The sequence below is a fragment of the Trichomycterus rosablanca genome, chromosome 24 (assembly GCF_030014385.1).
Source record: "Trichomycterus rosablanca isolate fTriRos1 chromosome 24, fTriRos1.hap1, whole genome shotgun sequence".
Lineage (NCBI taxonomy): Eukaryota > Metazoa > Chordata > Actinopteri > Siluriformes > Trichomycteridae > Trichomycterus > Trichomycterus rosablanca.
The window spans coordinates 13,204,170-13,223,582 of NC_086011.1; the positions used below are offsets into that span (position 1 = coordinate 13,204,170).

General features: G+C 42.3%; 1 protein-coding gene across 1 annotated transcript in view; it reads right to left on the bottom strand.

Moving 5' to 3' along the window:
* Positions 1-13,904, bottom strand: part of efcc1 (EF-hand and coiled-coil domain containing 1) — a 38,553-nt gene extending 24,649 nt beyond the window's left edge. The window contains exons 1-2 of the mRNA XM_062986920.1: positions 13,221-13,904; positions 8,441-8,844 (exon numbers count right to left, since the gene is read on the bottom strand). Coding sequence (XP_062842990.1) covers positions 8,441-8,844; positions 13,221-13,904 — 1,088 coding nt within the window. The remainder of the gene's footprint in view (positions 1-8,440; positions 8,845-13,220) is intronic.
* Positions 13,905-19,413: the final 5,509 nt, after the last annotated feature.

A 19,413-nucleotide genomic window follows, 5' to 3' on the forward strand; every position in this document is an offset into this window, starting at 1 on the left:
CTGTGTTAACAGTAGAACATTATTTATTTTATTTTATTCATGTATATTTATAATATATTGTACTTGGGTTTTTAACTTTCAAATAAAGAACTAAATAGAGTCAAATCCTCAACAGTGATGAATTGGTCTCATTAAATGTTTCAGATATTCCCAATTTTAATACAAAATGCAGCTTTTAAATTATCATAATATTGGAGATTAAGATTTGTTCAAAATCTATACCACCCGCCGCTCAGGTGGCGCAGCGGTAAAAAGTACGCTAGCACACCAGAGTTGGGGTTTCGAATACATCGTATCGAACCTCAGCTCTGCCTTTCCGACTGGGCTGGGCGGCTGCATGAACAAACGATTGGCTGTTGTTCATAGGGGTTAAAAGTCGGACCTTAGGTCCTCATAACTGGTGCGACCGCGGCCCCTGCTGGCTGACTGATGGCGCCTGCACAGGGCTGAGGAACAATGCTGATGGGGGTGTGGCCCTCCGTACACGGTGCCCGTCAGTGTATGAACTCGACTCGTGCGGGTGAAAAATGCAGTCTGTACTGACTGTACGTGCCGAAGGGGGCGTATGTCAGTTGAGAGGCGTCCTCAGTAAGCGGTGAAGGGTCGAATCAGTATAGAGGACGCAATCAGGGTAATTGGACACGACTAGATTAGGGGAGAAAATTGAGGGAAAAAAGTGGGAAAAAGAGTATATATATAAAATATATATATATTATATACTGTATATATATACAGTGGGGAAAATAAGTATTTGATCCCCTGCTGATTTTGTAAGTTTACCTCTTACAAAGACTTGAACAGTCTATAATTTTTATGGAAGGTTTATTTTAACAGAGAGAGACAGAATATCAACAAAAAATCCAGAAAAAAAACATTAAATAAAAGTTATAAATTAATTTGTATTTAATTAAGGGAAATAAGTATTTGATCCCCTACCAACCAGCAAGAATTCTGACCCCCACAGACCGGTTATGTGCACAAAAGGCACACAAATTAGTTCTGTCCCTGTATAAAAGACTCCTGTCACAGAATCAGTTTCTTCCATTCAAATCTCTCGACCACCATGTGCAAGACCAAAGAGCTATCAAAGGACGTCAGGGACAAGATTGTAGACCTGCACAAGGCTGGAATGGGCTACAAGACCATCAGCAAGAAGCTTGGTGAGAAAGAGACCACTGTTTGCACGATAATTCAAAAATGGAAGAAATACAAGATTACAGTCAATCGCCCTCACTCTGGAGCTCCATGCAAGATCTCACCTGGTGGGGTAAGAATGATTCTGAGAAAGGTGAGGTCAGCCCAGAATTACACGGGAGGAGCTTGTCAATGATCTCAAGGGAGGATCTCCTCGGTCAGGGCAGGGTTGTGCCCAAAGTGTCAATATTTTGTGTGACCACCATTATTATCCAGCACTGCCTTAACCCTCCTGGGCATGGAATTCACCAGAGCTGCACAGGTTGCTACTGGAATCCTCTTCCACTCCTCCATGATGACATCATGGAGCTGGTGGATGTTAGACACCTTGAACTCCTCCACCTTCCACTTGAGGATGCGCCACAGGTGCTCAATTGGGTTTAGTCCATCACCTTTACCTTCAGCTTCCTCAGCAAGGCAGTTGTCATATTGGAGGTTGTGTTTGGGGTCGTTATCCTGTTGGAAAACTGCCATGAGGCCCAGTTTTCGAAGGGAGGGGATCATGCTCTGTTTCAGAATGTCACAGTACATGTTGGAATTCATGTTTCCCTCAATGAACTGCAGCTCCCCAGTGCCAGCAACACTCATGCAGCCCAAGACCATGATGCTACCACCACCATGCTTGACTGTAGGCAAGATACAGTTGTCTTGGTACTTCTCATTAGGGCGCCGCCACACATGCCGGACACCATCTGAGCCAAACAAGTTTATCTTGGTCTCGTCAGACCACAGGGCATTCCAGTAATCCATGTTCTTGGACTGCTTGTCTTCAGCAAACTGTTTGCTGGCTTTCTTGTGCGTCAGCTTCCTTCTGGGATGACGACCATGCAGACCGAGTTGATGCAGTGTGCGGCGTATGGTCTGAGCACTGACAGGCTGACCTCCCACGTCTTCAACCTCTGCAGCAATGCTGGCAGCACTCATGTGTCTAGTTTTTAAAGCCAACCTCTGGATATGACGCCGAACACGTGGACTCAACTTCTTTGGTCGACCCTGGCGAAGCCTGTTCCGAGTGGAACCTGTCCTGGAAAACCGCTGTATGACCTTGGCCACCATGCTGTAGCTCAGTTTCAGGGTGTTAGCAATCTTCTTATAGCCCAGGCCATCTTTGTGGAGAGCAACAATTCTATTTCTCACATCCTCAGAGAGTTCTTTGCCATGAGGTGCCATGTTGAATATCCAGTGGCCAGTATGAGAGAATTGTACCCAAAACACCAAATTTAACAGCCCTGTTCCCCATTTACACCTGGGACCTTGACACATGACACCAGGGAGGGACAACGACACATTTGGGCACAATTTGGACATGTTCACTGTGGGGTGTACTCACTTATGTTGCCAGCCATTTAGACATGAATGGCTGTGTGTTGAGTTATTTTCAGAAGACAGTAAATCTACACTGCTATACAAGTTGTACACTGACTACTCTAAGTTATATCCAAGTTTCATGTCTATAGTGTTGTCCCATGAAAAGATATAATGAAATATTTGCAGAAATGTGAGGGGTGTACTCACTTTTGTGATACACTGTATATGGCTTTATTGGGGCCATTGGAGTTTTTTGAGCATTATCTGCCCGCTTAAGGTATTGCTACCGAGCCACTGAGTTGCAATGGGATTTAAATCAGCCACTTAAATCAATGACATCTGACCCAGCCACTCCAAAACCTTAATTTTGTTTTTGTTTAATTTTGCTTCAGCCATTACAAGGTGGACTTGCTTGTGTGCTTCAGATCATTGTCCTGTTGCATAACCCAACTGCACTTGAGCTTTAGATCACAAACTACCAAGTGGATATTCTCTTATAGAATTTTCAGACACAGAGCAGAATTCATGGTTCCATTGACTATGGAATAATTGTTGTCAAGGTCCTGCAAAAGCCAAGCAGCCCATTGCCATCACACTACCACTAATATGTTTGACTGCTGGTATGATGTTCTTATTCTGGCTTTACAGCAGATAAGTAATAGGACCCATGTCTTCCAAAAAGTTCCACTCTTGACTTATCAGTCCACAAAATAGTATCCCAAAAAGTCTTAGGGATCATCTGTAGATGCATGATGAGTCTTTGTGTTCATTTTGGTCAGCAGTTTGCGCCTTTTAGATTTCCAATGGATACCATTTTTGCCCAGTGTCTTTCTTATTGTGGAATCATCTACACTGACCTTAACTGAGGCATGTAGTTCTTTAAATGTTCTTCTGGGTTCATCTGATGATCCTGTGCTGAATAGATAGCACTAGTCTTCAGCCCATTTTAAGCATTGTTTAGTATAAGACCTCCTTGATCCATTCTTGAAATTTTGGTAGGCCGATCACTCCTGGGAAGGTTCACCACTGTCGAGGTTTTCTTCATGTGTGAATATTGGCTCTCACTGGAATCCCGGATCCTTAGCAATAGCTTTGTAACCCTTACCAGACTGGTAAATTTAAAAGACTTTGATCGCATTTTACTGTATTTGAATGTCTAGTGTGTGACATCATGTGCTGCCATGCTTAGGTCTGGCAGTAATTATGCCTGGGTGTAGCTAGTGAAACTAAATCCAACTGTGACATGAATTTGGTTAAGTAGTTGATTTTGTAGTTGAGGGGACAGACTTTTTTTTACATGGGGCCAGCTAGGGCTGAACAGCGTAATTAAATAAAGAATTTAAAGAAACATAATTCTAAAAAATAAGCAAAAATAGATTAAATACTTTTTTCACAGCACTGTATTTGTATTAAAGATACACCTTAGATACACTATATAACCAAAATATAGCGTAAGACATAGAGTGCCTGTGCTTAACTGGCCTGCCTGCAGTCCAGATCTGTCTCCTATTAAAAATGTATGGCACATCATGAAGAGTCTGTGCGACCTTATAAGTCTTATATACAGCAACAATGATCAAAAATTCTACTTGCAAAACTGTAACAATTAATATCTAAAATTCCCAAATGTAAAATTACAACAAGTAAAATAAAAAAAAAAAGGTAAAGTGACCCAGGTAACATTATGACCACCTTCCTAATATTGTGTTGGTCCCCCTTTTGCTGCCAAAACAGCCCTGACCTATCGAGGCATGGACACCTTTCTATCAGAACCAGCATTAACTTCTTCAGCAATCTGAGCTACCCCACATGCATCAATGAGCCTTGGCCGCCCATGACCCTGTCGCTGGTTTACCACTGTTCCTTCCTTGGACCACTTTTGATAGATACTGACCACTGCAGACCGGGAACAGCCCACAAGACCTGCAGTTTTGGAGATGCTCTGACCCAGTCGTCTAGCCATCACGCTTATCGAACTTGCTCAAATCCTCATGCTTTCCTGCTTCTAACACATCAACTTTGAGAATAAAATGTTTACTTGCTGCCACCCACTAACAGGAGCCGTGATGAAGTGATGATCAGTGTTATTTACTTCACCTGTCAGTGGTCATAATGTTATGCCTAGTTGGTGTATAATCAATATACATTTTATTTAACATTTCTAGGGTTTTAAACATGTTTTAACTGTTTATCTAAAATAAAAATAAACCACAGTATAAAAGTGGAAAAAGTGATTTGGTTTAGAAAGGAATGTAGCATGAGAATGATCTTTTTTTTCCACAAAGCATTAAATCTACCCAAACTGTCCACCTTGTGTGTACAGGCTAGAAGGCAGTTTTACTTCTTTCTTTTCACTTGAGGTTATTTAAAAGTACTTTGTCCATTCAGAATTAGCCATTTATTTGCTGCTTAGTGACTTTTGGGAGACACAGTTAACTCATTTTTCTTGTTTGGGTCAAGTTTTAGCTAGTATGTTAGTTCATAACAAATGAATACCATGCCAAGACTATGTTACTTCAGGTATTTTATCTTAGAAGAAAGAGCAAAAGCTCTAAAGGCAAAAAAAAGATCACATGATGAAATGCAGGTGTTAAAATAGCAGTGCTTGGCTTTAAATACATACCACATTGTATGCAGGGGAACCTTAAATACGTGAGTGTTCAATGGAAGAGTTGCTAGGATTCAGACAGGGAGTGTTTATCTATTATTCAGTGAGAGCACAGTTTGCAGGGGTGCTGGTGAAGATTGATGAGAGCTTTCGGTCTGTTTAAGTCAGGTCTTCTCCATGTGTCAAACCCTAAAGTATAAAGAACCCTCTCTCTGCATCAGCCCCATTGTGATGCTTTACTGTTTGGTTTAAGAGGATGAATGGGGGTGGGTGACCTTTTAGCATTGCAAATGAAACTTTTCTAGCTTAGAACGACTGGAATGATGAATGCATGAGAATGTTTATGTTCAATGTCAACAAGAAGCCACCATCCTGAATGTCACATTTGTCCCAATAGGTGAGGGTGGTGAGCACAGTCTTGTAATGAATGTTTTAAAGCCTACACTGCCATTAAAAAGCATAACTGTTGACATGGTTTGACCACCTCCTTGTATCTACACTCACTGTCCATTTTATCAGCTCCACTTCCCACATAGGAGCACTTTGTAGTTCTACAATTACTGACTGTAGTCCATATGTTTCTATGCATGCTTTGTTAGCCTGCTTTCACCGTGTTCTTCAATGGTCAGTAGCCCCACAGGACCACTACAGAGCATTCTCAGCACTGCAGTGACACTGACATGGTGGTGGTGTGTTAGTGTGTGTTGTGCTGGTTTGAGTGGATCAGAATTTTTAAACACCTCACTGTCACTGCTGGACTGAGAATAGTCCACCAACCAAAATTATCCAGCCAACAGAGCCCCATAAGCAGCGTCCTGTGACCACTGATGAAGGTCTAGAAGATGACCAACTCAAACAGCAGCAATAGATGAGAGATCTCTTGATGACTTTACATCTACAAGGTGGATCAACTAGGTAGGAGTGTCTAATAGAGTGGACAGTATGTGGACACGGTATTTAAAAACTCCAGCAGCATTGCTGTAAGTGCAAAGACAAGGAGGTGGTTTTAATGTTATGGCTGATCTGTGTAGCTAACTTGCTATGTAACAGCTAAATAGCTAACAAACCTGTCATAGTCCTCCCAGGTTGAGCTAATAACAAACATTTAAGTACAGATTGTACTGGCATAAAGGTGCATTTTTATTATGCCTCGTCACTTTAGTACATCTTTTAATGTGTTACTGTTTAAGTGGACATAGATTTAAGTTTTACAGTTAAATGGAGTCATTTTTTGGTTTGGTTATGCACCATGGTTCTGGAGACACACTATTTCATTTCATTGTGAACATATACTGTAAATAAGTGAAATTACAATAAAGTCTATATTACAGTCCTTCATATTCAGTGTAAATAAATGTATTTTAATAGTATTAAGCAGTCACTTTTATAGCTTACAGTTGTTAGCTCATTGCTGCTCAACAGCAGCAACTCTGAGGCAGAGCTAAGCTAACTCCTGAGCTAACTCTGCTAACACTGTATAAAGTGATTCATCTAATATTATCTGTATATAAAGAATCAATGTAAAATCAAATGTAAAAATTTTATGTAAAAATACAACTTCTTCGTAAAAAATGATGAATCTGAAAAAGACAAGCAGCCAGAAGACCATAAACATTAATTAAATGTCCTGCACTGTTAAAAAGCTAAATGACAGGCTGAGTATAAAACCTAAATTCCACTAAAACTAGCTGTACCCGGGCAAAGCTGCAAAGTTCTACCAAACCAAAACTGCCACACACATAGCCTGCTAAATGAACCCAAACAAAACAAGGTCTGCACTCATAATGTGAACCACATCAAGCCAGTATAAATAGTACGTAGCTGCCAGGCTTGTTCAGGATTCAGGGGACTGGATTTTCAGAAGCCTTTTTAAACTGTAATTTACCAGGTTGGACGAGACAAAATAGAATTAATATACTTTGTAATAACACACAGCAGGTCCTTTAACTTCGGTGTGTTGGGAGGTGAATTGTTGTACAGTGCGTCCTGGGCCATCTCTTCCATGAGTAAATAATGCACATGTGCCCGGCTGTCCACAAAATCTTGGAAAAAACATTATCTGATGATCTAGTCAACCTTCTTTTTCTGTTATCAGTATTAATCTGCAATTCAAGTCACAGTATCCCTTTTATTTAGGGTGACCATCCCAGTGACCATCCCAGACCTAAAAAATGTCTCACGTGTCAGAGTTAAATAAAGGTGCCAAACACAAAACTGCAGCTAAATAAGAGAGTTCATTAGGTAAAGACTGGGTAACATGGAAAATGTTACTGCTGCATTTTACCACAAAGCATCACAACACCTACAGATCAATGGACTCAAACTATTTTACTTGTTGTTATTACTGTTTAGGGTTAAACGCTAAATCGAAAGACTATCTGACCATAAATGCATTTGTTAGTTGTATTGTTAAAAAAGTATCTGTATTTAAGTTAACATAGCATAACATAGTTCATGGTTATTGATGCATTTGTGAAATATTTAAACCCCTACTTTATACACATTGCCATGGTGCCACCTATTACATGAAATGACTGTATCAATCCAACCCATAACCTGTTTGGCCCATGCTGCCATCCTGCCAAGTGTCCTCTTTTTTTGAAAACCAAAATATAGTCACCCTACTTTTATTGGCCATTTTAAGAAAATATAGCCTTCTGTCATCGATAAGCCTGAATGCAGTTTGTGCCTTCTCTTTCCTTAGACCACTGTCGGTCATCTGTGCTATAATGGATAAAATCTGACCTTTTGTTCAATTTATTTGACATGGTCACTTACTTGGTTTTAGTAAAGCCAAATACTTAGAGATTCTCAAACGTCCACACAGTTTAAATAACTGTGGCTCAAGAAACATTTTAAATATGAAGCATTGTGAAGAAAAAATAATGTTTTGGTGCTGCTTTATGGTCATAGTGCCTGGACAGCTTGCCAGTTTTAAGAAAACAATGCATTTAAAATTGCTTAAAAATATATTGCAAAAAATGTTAGGGTAGTGGTCCATCACCTGAAACTTTGTAGAAGATATACGATGGATGGATATTTAATAAAACAATAAAATATAAACAAAAATGCAATTTAAGACCAACAATGTGAGTAATTAATCCAAACCAGGATCTGAGGCAGTTCATATGCGGATCAGCCTTGTGCATGGAGAGCCACACCCTGATCACAATATTCCTGTTCTCTGTGCAGACGCCATCAATCCTTTAGTTTAGAACCTGATTGAGAGTATCGTTCTAATGAGATACTTTCAAATACCTAAGCTAAGCTTCATCTCCAAAGGTTTGAGACATCTAAATGATCTACTAAATGAATCTTCAGAACTCTTACCTGTAATACAGAAGCTCAAGCTCCAGTTGCTGCACACTTCTTTGTAGGACAGGCACGTGATTGGCTTTGGCTTCCAGTTCTTTCACCTTTGCCAGACCACTGAGTAATGCTTGCCTTGCCTCCTCTACCTTCTTCCTCATCTCCACCTGCTCCTTTTTTAGGGTCCTGTTGCGCTCCTCGAGCACTCGCAAAGCCTCCCTGCACATGCGCAGCTCCTGCTCCAGCTTCTGGTTTAGAATTAAGATATCCTGTATCTGTTCAGCTCTGAAGTTTGCGACTAGATCTGCTTCTCTTAGCAAGTCCTGGGCTCTCTTAGTGCGGGATTTTTGAGCCATTCGTTTATAATGAGCAATGAAGCAGCCGCTGTCCGGCTTGTGTTTTGTGTGGCTTTTCCACAGTCCAACCTAAAATAAGTAAGAAGATATCAGTAGGGTATGTGATGCTAAGCCTGTATAACTTTTTTAATATCTACAGCAAATAACAAATACAAATACAAAACCACCTCCTTGTTTCTACACTCACTGTCCATTTTATCAGCTCAATTTACCACATCGGAGCACTTTGTAGTTCTACAATTCCTGACTGTAGTCCATCTGTTTCTCTGCATGCTTTGTTAGGCCCCCTTTCATGCTGTTCTTCAATGGTCAGGACTCTCCCAGAACCCCAACAGAGCAGGTATTATTTATGTGGTGGATCATTCTCAGCACTGCAGTGACACTGACATGGTGGTGGTGTGTTAGTGTGTGATGTGCTGGTACGAGTGGATAAGACACAGCAGCGCTGATGGAGTTTTTAAACACCTCACTGTCACTGCTGGACTGAGAATAGTCCACCAACCAAAAATATCCAGCCAACAGCGCCCCATGGGCAGCGTCCTGTGACCACTGGTGAAGGTCTAGAAGATGACCAACTCAAACAGCAGCAATAGATGAGCGATCGTCTCTGACTTTACATCTACAAGGTGGACCAACTAGGTAGGCGTGTCTAATAGAGTGGACAGTGAGTAGTGGACAGTTTTTAAAAACTCCAGCAGCGCTGCTGTGTCTGATCCCCTCATACCAGCACAACACACACTAACACACAACCACCGTGTCAGTTTCACCTGCTCTGTGGTGGTCCTGACCATTGAAGAACAGGGTGAAAGCAGGCTAAAAAAAGTATGTAGAGAAACAGATAGACTACAGTCAGTAATTGTAGAACTACAAAGTGCTCCTATATGAAGCTGATAAAATGGATCGTGAGTGTAGAAACAAGGAGGTGGTTTTAATGTTATGGCTGATCAGTGTACATCAGGCTTCCAACCTTTTAACCACTTGAATACCAAGTCTGACACAGATGCTAGCCCACAATGCTGGCTAGTTTTACAATATGGACAAAAGTATATGGACAACCCTTGGGTTTGGCCAGACCCATTGCCAAACGTTGTGTAAAATAGATAAAATGCCTTTACATTTGTAGCAACAGCATGGTAAAGCCCATTTTCTGTTCCAACATGACAAATCAAGGTCCGTAAAGATACTGGCCTGCACAGAGCCAAGAGTTTAACCCTACTGAACACCTTTGGGATTAATTGGAACATCAATTGCAAGCCAGGCCTTCTCATCCAGCTGCTGTGCCAGAACTCTCAAATGCTCCTTAGACTAAATGGGCACAAATTCTAACAAACACACTACACACAACATCTTGTGAAAAATGCTCCTAATGGTTTTGGCGCTCAGATGGCGCAGGGGTAAACACACTAGCCCACCAGTGCTGAGATCTTGAGCTCTCAAGTTAGAATATTAGCTCTGCTATAAGCCGGACGGGCAACCCTACACAGACTCACGATTGCCTGTGAGAGTGTTGGGGGCAGGGATTCTCGTCGCTGGTACAAATGCAGCCTTTGCTGTCTGGTTGAGGTGCTTGCACAAGGGGCAGCTGATCATGGATGCCAGTGCGTGGCTCTCCATTCCCAATACTGTACTTTTATTCAAGGGGAACAGGTTTTATTCAAGATATTCCTGTACTGTGCACAATTCATCCTTACATTATCAGACATCCCAAGTCTCCCGGAAGTTCCGGGAGTCTCCCGCATATACATAGCGGCTCCCTGATGCCCGTAAGTCAGATAAAATGTTCCGGAATCTACAACGAGCGGCCAAGAGCGCACACACACACACGCTAAATCCGTTAACTGATATACAATCTAGCGCACTGTGTAGGGAACATAAATCAACTGTCTAATATACTGTCTAGTGCACTATGTAGGGAACAGAAATTCGTTATCTGATATACAATTTAGTGCACTATGTAGGAAACATAATTAATTATGTAATACACCCTCTAGTGCACTATGTAAAGAACACAAATCATCATCTAGTTATACTTTCTAGTGCACTATGTAGTGAACATGAATGCGTTATCTAATTCACTATCTAGTGCACTATGTAGGGAACATAAATCCGTTATCTGATATACAATTTAGTGCACTATGTAGGGAACCTAAATCCGTTAACTAATACGCTACCTAAAGCATTATGTAAGAAACATAAGTCTATTATCTAGTACACTATCTAGAGCACTAGGTAGGGAACATAAATTATTTTCTAATATACAATCTAGTGCACTATGTAGGGAACATAAATCTATTATCTTTCACACTATCTAGTGCACTCTGTAGTACACTAGTACACTAGTACACTAGTACACATTAACGTGTTTGTGATGTGAACAGTTAGCTTAGTAGCTCCTAAAAGTTCTGTTATCACCCATATCCTTTGGTGTGTGCGAGAGTTTTTTTTTTTAGCTTTTTTGTTTTGTTTTTTTTGGGCTTGGGGGGTCGGGGTCGAGGTCCGGGTCCTGGGGTACCTCCCTGAAATGAGTTTTTGCAACTTGGAATATCTGCATTAGTCATGACCAGATTGCTAGCCACTGTAACAAAAAACTATCCCCACTTGATGATGCTACCACCATCACAATTTAGAATTTGAATTTTGTTTCCTGTTTTGCATATCTTCCCTAAAGCCTTGGATTTGTTTGAGCCATAAACACAGCCAAAGACATTAGCAATTTAGTCAAAGTGACTCAGAGTAGCCATTCTAGCAAGTGCCCTTTTTTAATTGGTTTAATTTTAAAAGGTTGGCCTAATCAAGGCAGAGTGTTGGTGTTCAGAGTGGTGTTCTCCACTTCTTAGCAATGGACCAAACTAAGCTATGACATACACTGATCAGCCATAACATTAAAACCACCTCCTTGTTTCTACACTCACTGTCCATTTTATCAGCTCCACTTACCATATAGAAGCACTTTGTAGTTCTACAATTACTGACTGTAGTCCATCTGTTTCTCTACATACTTTTTTAAGCCTGCTATTATTTGGGTGGTGGATCATTCTCAGCACTGCAGTGACACTGACATGGTGGTGGTGTGTTAGTGTCTGTTGTGCTGGTATGAGTGGATCAGACACAGCAGCGCTGCTGGAGTTTTTAAATACCCTGTCCACTCACTGTCCACTCTATTAGACACTCCTACCTACTTGGTCCACCTTGTAGATGTAAAGTCAGAGACAATCGCCAATCTATTGATGCTGTTTGAGTTGGTCATCTTTGAGACCTTCATCAGTGGTCACAGGACGCTGCACACGGGGCGCTGTTGGCTGGATATATTTGGTTGGTAAACTATTCTAAGTCCAGCAGTGACAGTGAGGTGTTTAAAAACTCCAGCAGTGCTGCTGTGTCTGATCCACTCATACCAGCACAACACACACTAACACACCACCACCATGTCAGTGTCACTGCAGTGCTGAGAATGATCCACCACCCAAATAATACCTGCTCTGTAGTGGTCCTGGGAGAGTCCTGACCATTGAAGAACAGCATGAAAGGGGGCTAACAAAGCATGCATAGAAACAGGTGGACTACAGTCAGTAATTGTAGAACTACAATGTGCTTCTATATGGTAAGTGGAGCTGATTTTCCAAAGCTGTGCTTTATTTTATTAGTTCCTTGACTTGTCTTAAATGCTACTCTGGCTTGAATTAGTTCCATGGACGGTCTTTACCATACCAACAGACCTTATGAACATATGAGCTTTGTGAAGTAATTGAAAACAGCTCATCCACACTGGTATTTTTCAAAAGTAATGTGTTGCATGAAGGTAAACTAGTCTGACGGTTTGGATGGGTATGAATACTTTTCATAGCTTACACAGTTCTCCTAATTGTCAAAAGGTGTTGTCCTCGGTGCCCAGGTGGCGCAGCGGGATATTCTGCTTGCACACTAGCACCGAGTTTCTGAACTCCGCGGTTCGAAACTCGGTGTTGCCACCAGTCGGCTGGGCGCCACCTAGCGGGCATAATCGGCAGTGCCTGGAGCGGATACTAATTGGTCACCGTATCCGCAGGGTGGGGGCCGGACTATGCGTGGGTGGGTGGGTCTTCATACCCTGTGTAAGGACCCTGATCGGCGGAAGAGACGCCTGTGCAGAATGCACGGGCGAGAAGAGGAGGGCTGTGCACGTGTCAAAAGAGGTGTGTACAGCGACGTGCTCTCCTCGGATGCAATCTGGTGTCTCTCAGCAGCGGAAGACAAAATTGAGTGCGCTAAATCGGGAGGAAAATGGGGAGAAAAGGAATAAAAAAAAATATAGTGTTGTCCTTTTAGTTTGCACTGATTTATTTATGCAATTTGGGGTAGGAAAGCAACTTTTGTGCAATTTAAATAAATAATAGGGGGGTGAAGGCATTGTATCACCATCATAAGGTAACATAACTTGTTTTACAACCATCACAAAGGACACGTACCTGCAGTGCCAAGGACCGCGCATCACTGCTCTGGAGAGCAGCTCGCATGTCCTCCACCAACTCCCGCAAACTGGCATTCTCCTCCTCAAGTTTGGTTATCCTGTCCTCAGCCTCCTCCAGTGCCACAATGTCCTCATAACACTCCCTGGTGCACGAACCCTGCCTGCGTGCAGAACTGCCCCTATCCGACGCAGCCGAGGACTCGCTGGTGCGCAGACCCGCAGACCCGGGACCGTGCAGCTTCCCCCGGCGCCTGAGAGGACTGCGCAGGCGGATCTGGGTCTCAATGTGCTCGCTCTCTCTACCCACCAGCAACCGGCCATTCTCATAGTGGCATCCCGCCTTGGTGCTGAAGTGGCCGCACAGTTCGGCGTGGAACTGGCGGAAAGTGAACTCGCTCGGCAAGCCGTCCAAAATCCCAACGCACTCATCGACTTCGCTTTCTTTATTCAGGCTCAGGATGTCGCACAGGATGTGGAAATCCTCGGCGGGGATCTTGCCCTCACCCTGATAGTCCAGGTGATGGAATATCTCCTGCAGGTACTGATCCAAACCAGTCGCAAGGACGATGATCTCGTTCTCCACGCCGCGGTCCAGTCCGTAATGGTAAGCCAGTGTGCTCACGATCCATTGTGTCCTGCGCGCCGGGCGGCTATACGGATCACACGCGTCTAAAGTTTCCATCCTGTCTGATTCTCATCAGAAATCCATTTATAGAGGATCGGTTTTGGGAACGGGTTCAGAACAAGGAAAACAAAGTAAAAAATGGGGGGTTTTACTCGAGAATTACCTTCATTCCACTTTCCTTCTCGTAGTAGTAATGTTCGATGTGCATGTCTGAGCGTCTACGCGTAACTGGAGCGGGGTGATGGGGGGGGGGCGTTACTGTGGAACCAATTGTACAGCCCTATATCCTCCATAGCCCATAAAACTGGAAACGAAAAAAACTTTTGAATCCCAGTTAACCATTTGCTGGAATCTCTTAACGTTTGCCTTTTTCAAATCAGACCTTTTTCAGGGACAGTTCTGGAAAACTACTGATCAGCCATAACATTAAAACCACCTTCTTGTTTCTACACTGTATCAGCTCCACTTACCATAGTTCCACAATTACTTACTGTAGTCCGTCTGTTTCTTTCTCTGTATGCTTCTTTAGCCTGCTTTCATCTTGTTCCTCAATGGTCAGGACCACCGCAGAACAGGTATCAATCTTAGGTCCGCAGTTCTCCCACCTTGTAATTGTAACGTCAGAGACGATCGCTCATCTATTGCTGCTGTTTGAGTTGGTCATCTTCTAGACCTTCATCAGTGGTCACAGAACGTTGCCCACGGGGCGCTGTTGGCTGGATGTTTTTGGTTGGTGGACTGTTCTCAATCCAGCAGTGACAGTGAGGTGTTTAAAAACTCCACTCATACCAGCACAACACACACCAACACACCACCACCGTCAGTGGTCAGTGTCGGTGCAGTGCTGAGAATGACCCACCACTCAGATAATACCTGCTCTGTAGTGGCCCTGTGGGGGTCCTGAGCATTGAAGAACAGCATGGAAGGGGGTTAACAAAGCATGCAGTGAAACAGATGGACTACAGTCAGTAATTGTAGAACTACAAAATGCTCCTATATGGTAAGTGGAGCGAGTGAACATTAACCGTTTATCCAAAGTACTTTGACAGCATAGTGTCTAAACAATTAAGGGTTAAGGGCCTTTCTCAAGGGCCCAACAGTGACAACCTGGCAGTGGTGGGGCTTGAACCAGTGACCTTTTGATTACTGGTCGAGTACCTGAACCGCTATAGGCTACAACTGCCTTAAAATTTGCCCTACAAGTCAAATGAATTTATCTAAACTAATATTATACAAATAATGCTAGTTTTCATGTTTTATTAAACATATTAATGCAAGGTCTTAACCATGACTTAAACATGGGGGGTGGGGTCCCTGCTATTCTAAAACAATTTTGCTGTATCAGCAACTGATGAGAACACTGACGGATCCTAAAGCTAGTGAGTGGAAAATGTTTATTTAGCATTTCTACATTAGTATATTAGGGCGACATACAGTAGTGAGGGCTTGGGAGACGTGTACATTGTGATTACAGCCTTGCATTAATGTAACATCATGTCCGGTGAAAATGTCTCCTTGTAAAATCATTCAAGATGCACCCTTTACCACACTTCACAGCTGTCACCCTTGTTGTAATTCCACCTACTCTCACCTACTATTTTTTAAACAAACGAACAAACAAAACCTTGTGGTGTGTGATTTCTGCATAAATGATTATTTCTCCAAATTATTAAACGCTTAAACTAATAACATACACCGATCAGCCATAACATTAAAACTGCTGTGTCTGATCCATTCATACCAGCACAACACACACTAACACACCACCACCGTGTCAGTGTCAATGCAGTGCTGAGAATGATCCACCACCTAAATAATACCTGCTCTGTAGTGGTCCTGGGAGAGCCCTGACTATTGAAGAACAGCATGAAAGGAGGCTAACAAAGCATGCAGACAAACAGATAGACTACAGTCAGTAATTGTTGAACTACAAGGTGCTCCTATATGGTAAGTGGAGCTGATAAAATGGACAGTGAGTGTAGAAACAAGGAGGTGGTTATAATGTTATGGCTAATCAGTGTACATTAACAGTTATCCAAAGCGACTTACAGTACTTTGACAGCATACTCTCTAAGCAATTAAAAGTTAAGGGCCTTGCTCAAGGGCCCAACCGTCATCTGTCATTCCTGTTCTTGTGAGTCTGGTTGTCACGCTTATTATGGGACTCATGATAGGGATGACTGTCATGCCAGTGATTTGGATTCTTGCCACAGGGTGCAGTGGTAGGTCAGGGGTTAAGCTACTGGACTAACCAAAATGTTCTAGCTTCGCCACTGCCACATTGCTACAGTTGGGCTTTTGAGAATGGCCCTTAACTCAATTGCTTTTTAGTCACAATTGTAAGTTGCTTTGGGTAATATAATATATTCATTCCAAATTAGCTGGCTGCAACGCGTTCCACAATAGGACATGAACATCTGTACATCTTTTCCTTTTAACTGTTCTTGTTTGAAAGCTGATGACACTAATTGTAGTTGTGATGGTGGAACTTCCCTCAACATGAGGTCTTCATTGTCATATACTGAGCTTCATAATAAGAAACATGTTTGGACTGCAGACAGGCCAGTCTAGCACCTGCATGTTCTTACTGCAAAGCCATATCATTCTAAGACATGCAGAATGAGGCTTGGCATTGTCTTGCTGAAACAAGCAGAGACATCCCAGTAAAGTCAAGTCAAGTCAAGTCAACTTTATTTATATAGCGCTTTTTACAATATACATTGTCTCAAAGCAACTTTACAAAATCCAGGACCAACAGATACAAAAACCCCTGTTGAGCAAGCCGAGGGCGACTGTGGCAAGGAAAAACTCCCTGAAAAGTAAAGGCAACACATGTTGCTCCAAAATCTGTTTGTACTTCTGAGCATTAATGGTGCTTTCACAGATGTGCAAGTAACCCATTCTAGTGATACTAGCACACCCACATACCATTACCATTGTTTAAGTAACAATTGGGATGGTCATTTTTCTCTTTGGGCCAGAGAACACAATGTCCATCACTGTTATGGTTGTAGAAGTGTTTTTCTTTTATCAGTCCGAGGTTTCTTTTGTCATATATTGTATTTTATAATACACTACATGATTTTAACAAGAGACAGTTGTACTCTAAGCAAAATGTGGCTTGGCATTGAATGAAACAAGCAGAGATATCCCTGAAAAAAAGACTGTGGCATATTTATTCTGTTTCACCCCTGTCACATGTGTGCAAGTCACCCATTCTACTGACAATACAACACCACATGACCATGACGGATGCTAGCTTTTGAACTTTGTGTTGGTAACAATCAGGATGGTGTTTTTCTTTTTGGGCACAGAGAAAATGACAATCAACATTTTCAGAAACAATTTAATAGGTGGACTCAAACCACAGCATACACTGATCAGCCATAACATTAAAACCACCTTCTTGTTTCTACACTCACTGTCCATTTTATCAACTCCACTTACCATATAAAAGCACTCTTCAAGGGCAGGACCCCCACAAGACCAGCACAGAGCAGGTATTATTTAGGTGGTGGATCATTCTCAGCACTGCAGTGACAATGACATGGTGGTGGTGTGTTAGTGTGTGTTGTGCTCCATCAGCGCTCCTGGAGTTTTTAAATACCATGTCCACTCACTGTCCACTTTGTTAGACACTCCTTACAACTTAGTTGGTTCACCTTGTAGATGTAAAGTCAGAGACGATCGCTCATTTATCGCTGCTGTTTGAGTCGGTCATCTTCTAGACCTCCATCAGTGGTCACAGGACGCTGCCCACGGGACGCTGTCGGCTGGATATTTTTGGTTGGTGGACTATTCTCAGTCCAGCAGTGACAGTGAGGTGTTTAAAAACTCCAGCAGGATTGCTGTGTCTTATCCACTCATACCAGCACAACACACACTAACACACCACCACCATGTCAGTGTCACTGCAGTGCTGAGAATGACCCACCACCCAAATAATACCTGCTCTGTAGTGGTCCTGGGAGAGTCCTGACCATTGAAGAATAGCATGAAAGGGGGCTAAAAAGGTATGTAGAGAAACAGATGGACTACAGTCAGTAATTGTAGAACTACAAAGTGCTCTTATATGGTAAGTGGAGCTGATAAAATGGACAGTGAGTGTAGAAACAAGGAGGTGATTTTAATAATATGGCTGATCAGTGTAAGAGCCAGCAGAGGTCATAGTTGCATCAGTCATGAGAGAGTCCCTATCCTGTACAATACCCCACCCCTATATGAACAACAGGCCAATCCTTGTTTATGTGGCTGCTCAGCCCAGCCGGCAGGCAGATCTAAGACTCGATACGATGTATTCGAGATCCCAGCTCTGGTTCCAGCATATTTTTTTTACCGCTACGCCACCTGAGCGGCATTCATCATTAATATATAATCAATATTATTTACATGTAAAATAATCATTTTCTTTCTCATACAGTTATACAAGTAAAACGTAGGTCAACAACCCCAGTTCCCCCAAGCCCATTTGTTAAGTCTACCAGGAATGGACAGATTAACAAACATGAAAAAGAATCTTGACTTTACCATTAATGGTAAGTTGTATTACACAGGTAAGCACAAGTGTGTTAAATTCCACAGATTGATAATCAACATTTACAATGTTACGGCAGTTTATGTCAAACAGACTAACAACGTCAGTAGGGAAAAACAGTTCCAAGTGGAAGTTCACTGACAGGAATACAACACATTCCAGGATATTGACTAAATGCCCCCAAACTACAGCAGCAAGAATAAGCAAAACACTAAATAAAAACCTCTATAACTCATTCCCAGCAAAAAATGTTTTAATCTCAACAAACATGAACATCTCAAAGGTGTCTTTTGTATCAAAGGCAGATAAACAGGTGTAAAGAGCACAGAACCTGCACTGGTTGAGTCGCCTTCTGCCATATATGTCCAATATCTGGGTGCATTTATGTTTGGAGAAATCCAAAGGATGCTTGAGAAGTAGTCCAACATTCCACCACAAACCACTTAGGACTTGTATGACAGTATTCTAAGAATGATAAAACATGTTCTGAAAAATGGCCCTCATTATGTAAACAACTTACAAACCGTAAAAGTTGGGACATTTTGTAAAATGCAATAAAACAAGGATCTGTGATTTGTTCATTCTTGAGCCTTTAGTTAATTGAAGGTCCGGGTCCTTTCTGTGCGGAGTTTGCATGTTCTCCCTATGTCTGCGCGGGTTTCCTCCGGGAGCTCCGGTTTGCTCCCATAGTCCAAAAACATGCAGTCAGGTTAATTGGAGACACTGAATTTGCATATAGGTGAATGGATGGGTGTGTGTGTCTGCCCTGAGAGAGACTCGCCCCCCGTCCAGGGTGTTACTGTGTGCCATGCGCCCACTGAAAAGCTGGAATAGGCTCCAGTAACCCCCCCGCGACCCTAATTGGATAAGCGGTTAAGACAGTGAGTCAGTGAGTGAGTGCCTTATGTTAATACAAACAAGTTTGGAATTTGATGCCTTTAACACATTGGAAAAAGTTGGGATGGGGCAAAATAAGTAAAAATTGATTGAACTGTACTGGGGGCAGGTCGTGACTCATTACTGAACTGCAAG